Genomic DNA, 5,924 nt, shown 5'->3' with positions numbered 1-5,924 from the left:
GGCTAATTTTTGTATTTTTAGTAGAGATGGGGTTTCACTATGTTGGTCAGGCTGGTCTCGAACTCCAGACCTTGTGATCTGACCACCTCAGCCTCCCAAAGTTCTGGGATTACAGGCGTGAGCCACCATGCCCGGCTGAAGTTCTCTCTTAATGAAAGTGGATTTTAAACTTTTGGAAGAACTACTGCTTTATACGACTCTCTCTTTAGCCTTCCTTTGAAACGATTGAGTACTTTTACGTTAGCTAAAAGAAAACAGGATCCATTTTCAAGGAGATTTTAAGTTAGGTAGCTACTTGTATCCATTCTTCACCATCACACCTTCACAATTTCATCTGACACCAATTTTCATCACTCAAGTATAGTTCTGTTCTGAAGACTTTTTTCCATTACAGAACCAAAGGAGCTGACTTTCCAGAGGTAGAATATTTTTGCAATACAAAGGTGTTTGTGGTCAACTCTGAGGCCAACTCTGCAACCATTCCTGGGCAAGTTCTCTCAGAACTAGGGGGTAGCCTGGACTGATGTACCTGCAAGAAAAATAAATGTTGTGTGATCTCCTGAACCAGCTCCTCTTCGGCATTCTCAGGATAAAATTTGGCCAGGAAGTGAAAGGTGACTGGTTCTTCCTTTGAAACATCATGATCCAGTACCTGCAGAATTGCAGAGCAAAAGACAAACACACTATATTGGCATTTCTTCCTCCTGCGCTACCCTCAAAGAAGCTTTTGCAAGGTGTGCATTAAATTTTTTTCCCACTAAATTTATCACATTTCCTGAAAGTTGTGATTCTACAGTTTGAAGCATTCACAAAGTCATAAAGAGGTAATATTCACTTCCCATGGTGTTTCCGAAACAAATTAATCAATAGCCCCAAGAAGTGAGTAGAGCTAGGATTAAGGCATAAATGTTCTCAGGGCCACAGAATAGTTAAAAACTAGAAATTTATCATTCAGTAGTCTTGGGCACTGTCCTTTATGGTAGGTGGAAGGTTTTTTAATTATCTGAAGTAGTGGAATCTTCCTTTATTCTTTTTTCTTGCTGCCTACTGCCAATATTTAGGTCCGGGTTAGAATACAGCTTAGAGGGCCGGGCTGGTGGCTCACACCTATAATCCCAGCACTCTGGGAGGCCGAAGCGGGTGGATCACTTAAGGTCAGGAGTTCAAGACCAGCCTGGCCAACACGGTGAAACCCCGTCTCTACTAAAAATACAAAAAAATTAGCCAGGTGTGGTGGTGGAAGCCTGTAATTCCAGCTACTCGGGAGGCTGAGGCAGGAGAATCTCTTGAACCCAGAAGGTGGAGGTTGCAGTGAGCCAAGATTGCGCCATTGCACTCTAGCCTGGGCAACAAGAACAAAACTCTGTCTTAAAAAAAAAAAAGAATACAGCTTAGAGATGATGAACTAGATCATTATGAAATCATCTAAACATTAACTGAGCAACAGAAGTAAAATGTGTCCATCATGGCAACCCTTTGTTTCAAGGAACCTCCAGAGATGCCCCACAAAATACTTGAAGCACCGTCTGTAAACCACTGCCTTTAATCTTCTAACAATTCCATTCACCCCTGTAAAGCTTGAACTATCTGCTCTCCAGAGTGAATTTCAAGACACAAACATGCCATGTGACAGGCTACAAGGCTCCATTAACATGTGTCGTAATGTATTTCCCTTGAGCAGCAAGTTCCATGGCTCCTGGTGCCCCCAATCTAATATCCATTTGGCCTACACTCAGCTATGACTAAAATTCACTTTGCTAAGAATCATGAAAAATATACAAAAAGTTTTGCTGTCTTTGACACATAACTCTCCATGCTCTTGCCCAAATTCTAGATGGCAATGCCAAGGAGATTCAAAATCTGGTCTATGACACCCTCACTGACAATGGCCCCCAGTGGCACTTAGATGCTCATGATTATTGGGAATTACCATCGAACTTACAACCAGCAGGGATTCCAACGTGATGATTTAGATTACTGTGTACATATCTGAACACAATTTGAACACTTAAGCTTTGAGTCAAAGCGGTAAAAAAAAAAAAAAATAGAAAGCTTTCATTATTTATCATGCTCAGGTAGGCAACTGGGGGGCATCATTTGGGGTAAGAATTAGACATTGACTTACTTTGAAGTTCAGGTGTCTTTTAGGAGTTACTGACAAAAGCATACAGTGCTACTCCCAACCTGCTTTTCATGGCTAGGTAGGCAGGTCAGTAAGCAAGTGTATCTCTGTGTGAATATATGAACCCATGCAAAGGGCAGTTCCCTTAGGCAATATTCATTTCCAAGCCACATTAAAATTGCCAGGACCACCGGGCGCGGTGGCTCAAGCCTGTAATCCCAGCACTTTGGGAGGCCGAGACGGGCGGATCACGAGGTCAGGAGATCGAGACCATCCTGGCTAACACAGTGAAACCCCGTCTCTACTAAAAAATACAAAAAACTAGCCGGGCGAGGTGGCGGGCGCCTGTAGTCCCCGCTACTCGGGAGGCTGAGGCAGGAGAATGGCGTAAACCCGGGAGGCAGAGCTTGCAGTGAGCTGAGATCCGGCCACTGCACTCCAGCCTGGGGTGACAGAGCGAGACTCCGTCTCAAAAAAAAAATAGTAATAATAAAAATTGCCAGGAGCCCAGCTTGCTTTGCCATGCTTCAGAAGCCCCAGAGAATCCTGAGGACAAAATGGACATTCTTTCACCCTGGGGACCAGGCACTCTCTATTCCTTAGATAATATTAATGACTAATTCACATCAGACTATGGTGTTTCTCAAAAAGACTTTTAAAAATTTCCTAAAGAACACAAGCCCCAATACTCTCCAAAAGACACAAATTGGTTTTTTTTTTTTTGAGACAGAGTCTCGCTCTGTCGCCCAGGCTGGAGTGCAGTGGCACGATCCCAGCTCACTGCAAGCTCCGCCTCCCGGGTTTACGCCATTCTCCTGCCTCAGCCTCCCGAGTAGCTGGGACTACAGGTGCCCACCACCTCGCCCGGCTAGTTTTTTGTATTTAGTAGACGTGGGGTTTGACCGTGTTAGCCAGGATAGTCTCGATCTCCTGACCTCGTGATCTGCCCGTCTCGGCCTCCCAAAGTGCTGGGATTACAGGCTTGAGCCACCGCGCCCAGCCGGTTATTTTTAAGTATAAGAAGATAACAGTAATTTTTATTCATAAAGTTTTTATTCATTAACTGAAAGGCATAAAGCCAGAAGCAATCAGGCTGGTAACAATGGGTAAAGAAGCCAGGGCCAGCAGCAGCCTAATCCTGGTAACTTCTGCTTGCCCAGGAGAGCCTGTGAGGAGTAGGAAACCAGTAGCATCTCCAGGTCCTGTTTTCTGCATGACTTAATTCAGGAATGTGCCCCCTTCTCTACTACACAGCTACAGCGCCCCAGTGATGAGCCTGCTCAGGGAAAAACTGGAAAGCACACGTCAGCCCCACTAGTTTCATCAAGATCTAGCCCAACCTTCTTGTCCATTTTGAGCCAGGCCACTGTGTCCTTGATTGTGTACTGCAGTCCAAAGAACCAGGTTTCTCGGAGCCCCAGAGTCCGGCACACCAAATCAAAGAGGTCCTTCCCTTTCCACTTCATCTGCAATAACAAACCAATGGGGAAGGACACTATGAGCAAAAATCATAATCCACTTGCACAAAAACCTTTTCTCTGCACTCTCCCACTCTCAGATTCCAAAACGTGGGGATGATACTAAGACAGCTGATGAGGACTGAATTCCTAAATAATTTTAAAGCTTCCTTCACAAACCCATGAGTGGGAAAATACCAATTAGAGCTTAATGCCTTAATCACTGCAAAGCATACACAATACATCCCTTGGACAGTTCCTTACGGATTTTAACATCCCCAAAGCTGCTAATTGAGGAAAGCTGGTAAATAAGCATCCTCATTTAGGAGAGTCTAGCCTCTTGAGTTAACTTGAAGAGATGGCTAGCTTCTAGGGACATTCATTTCCTTGAAATTTTGTTGATTTTTTTGTAAAATCATTATTTTGCCCTTGATAAAAGGCTAGTATTCCTTTAAATAAGACTGGTTTTACTACAAGTTTTTTTTTAATGTAAAGAAATTATACTCAAAGTCATAAATCATGGAGAAAAAGAACCATGAGAGACCAGATAGTCCAATCACAGGTCTCTCCTATCAAGGATGCCTAACTGAGGCCAAAGGGGAAGCTACTCACCCAGTCACCCAGAGCAATTTCAAACTCCTGGTATCTAAATCCAGGTGGTGAACAGATACCAATATACTGTAGTGTGTTTATCCTATAGCCTCACTTTCAAAAGAACTCGAAGCAATGGCTACTAAACTCTTCTCAGCTATTCCATCTGCAATGTGGAAAAGCAAGTTCCATGTCTTAAGGGAAGAGAATGGCCAGCAGCTTAGTAAATGTTGCCACCTAGTGGCTTTCAAGTTAAACCACCCAGGATGTTCCCATACAACCTCTTAGTTGCTGCTTGCCCCCTCCTTGCCCGAACCACCCCTAAATATCAGATGGACATTCAAATACAAACTCGAGTGCATTAGGATCATATGAGATGCATTACAGAAATGGTGGTCATGAAAGAGTAATCTTTCAACAGACATGGGAAAAAGGAGACCACTCAACTGCAGAAGCATCCATCCCTTCCTGCCCTCATTAGAAATCTCCACTCAAAGTCTTGGTACACTGAAGATGTCTAATGAAAAGAAATGAAAAAAATTCGTAGGCAGCCGGGCGCGGTGGTTCATGCCTGTAATCCCAGCACTTTGGGAGGCCGAGACGGGCGGATCACGAGGTCAGGAGATCGAGACCATCCTGGCTAACACGGTGAAACCCCGTCTCTACTAAAAATACAAAAACTAGCCGGGCGAGGTGGCGGGCGCCTGTAGTCCCAGCTACTCCGGAGGCTGAGGCAGGAGAATGGCGTAAACCCGGGAGGCGGAGCTTGCAGTGAGCTGAGATCCGGTCACTGCACTCCAGTCCGGGCGACAGAGCGAGACTCCGCCTCAAAAAAAAAAAAAAAATCCCAGCACTTTGGGAGGCTGAGGCGGGTGGATCATGAGGTCAGGAGATCGAGACAATCCTGGCCAACATGGTGAAACCCCGTCTCTAGTAAAATACAAAAAATAAGCAGGCATGGTAGCGCACGCCTGTAGTCCCAGCTACTTGGGAGGCTGAAGCAGCAGTATTGCTCAAACCCGGGAGGCAGAGATGGCAATGAGCCGAGATTGCGCCAACTGCACTTCAGTCTGGCGACAAAGCAAGACTCCGTCTCAAAAGAAAAAAAAAATTATTAGGGTTTAGAGACTTGCTATAAAACCAAGAAGGGAAAAATAAATTAGACCTCTAATACCTGATTGGTTTTTGCTAAAACCTGATTCTACAGGGAAGTTTTCAAGTAGGCTTTTTATTTTTAACACATATGAATGAACAGTGGGTTCTCTACAAGGTACTCAACAGGAAAGCCCATTCCTTCTCTGTGTTTGCAGTCAAAGTCAAGCAAAGCAGCAACCTAGATGGAAGAATATCAGGACTGCAGCAGACAAGTAGTTGAGATGCATACTGGTTTTTATCTTTCAGCAGCGCCGTTTCTCCTATCCTTCAGCTTCTGCCCCGTCTCCTCCCTGACTATAGTGGGGCCACTGCAAAACTATAAAGATTGAGATCTTTAGGGATTATTTTGAGAAGAATAAAAGAAAATGATGAGTTTTATTTTTAACAGATGATCTCCCTCCTTTTTAAGGCTGAGTAATGGGCACATCCATTTCCCAGTCTGACAATAAGACAAAGGGCATTTTAATTCACCAAAAGTTTTAATTTCTATAGGCAGACCTCACTGAAGAAATGTTATTCTGGAAAACTAGAAGCTTCAGGATGCTGATTATCCTCTTGTCTCTATTTTAAGGCAGCTCTAGTATATAAATTATAAATGA

The 5,924-nt window shown here is 44.1% G+C and overlaps 1 protein-coding gene across 6 annotated transcripts in view; it reads right to left on the bottom strand.

Moving 5' to 3' along the window:
* Positions 1-4,996, bottom strand: part of NF2 (neurofibromin 2 (merlin)) — a 75,716-nt gene extending 70,720 nt beyond the window's left edge. For 3 of the 6 annotated variants that reach the window (XM_011957668.1, XM_011957670.1, XM_011957667.1), the window contains exons 1-2: positions 3,463-3,589; positions 530-652 (exon numbers count right to left, since the gene is read on the bottom strand). In XM_011957668.1, coding sequence (XP_011813058.1) covers positions 530-652; positions 3,463-3,588 — 249 coding nt within the window. In that variant the 5' untranslated portion in view covers position 3,589. Of the gene's footprint in view, positions 1-529; positions 653-3,437; positions 3,596-4,874 lie in introns of those variants that run through there. The other 3 variants (XM_011957669.1, XM_011957671.1, XM_011957672.1) reach the window with 3 other exon arrangements.
* Positions 4,997-5,924: the final 928 nt, after the last annotated feature.

This window comes from Colobus angolensis, unplaced genomic scaffold (assembly GCF_000951035.1).
Source record: "Colobus angolensis palliatus isolate OR3802 unplaced genomic scaffold, Cang.pa_1.0 Scaffold448, whole genome shotgun sequence".
In the NCBI taxonomy this organism is placed as follows: domain Eukaryota; kingdom Metazoa; phylum Chordata; class Mammalia; order Primates; family Cercopithecidae; genus Colobus; species Colobus angolensis.
The sequence above is the reverse complement of the archived record's forward strand: the minus strand, read 5'-3'. Positions and strand labels throughout refer to the sequence as shown.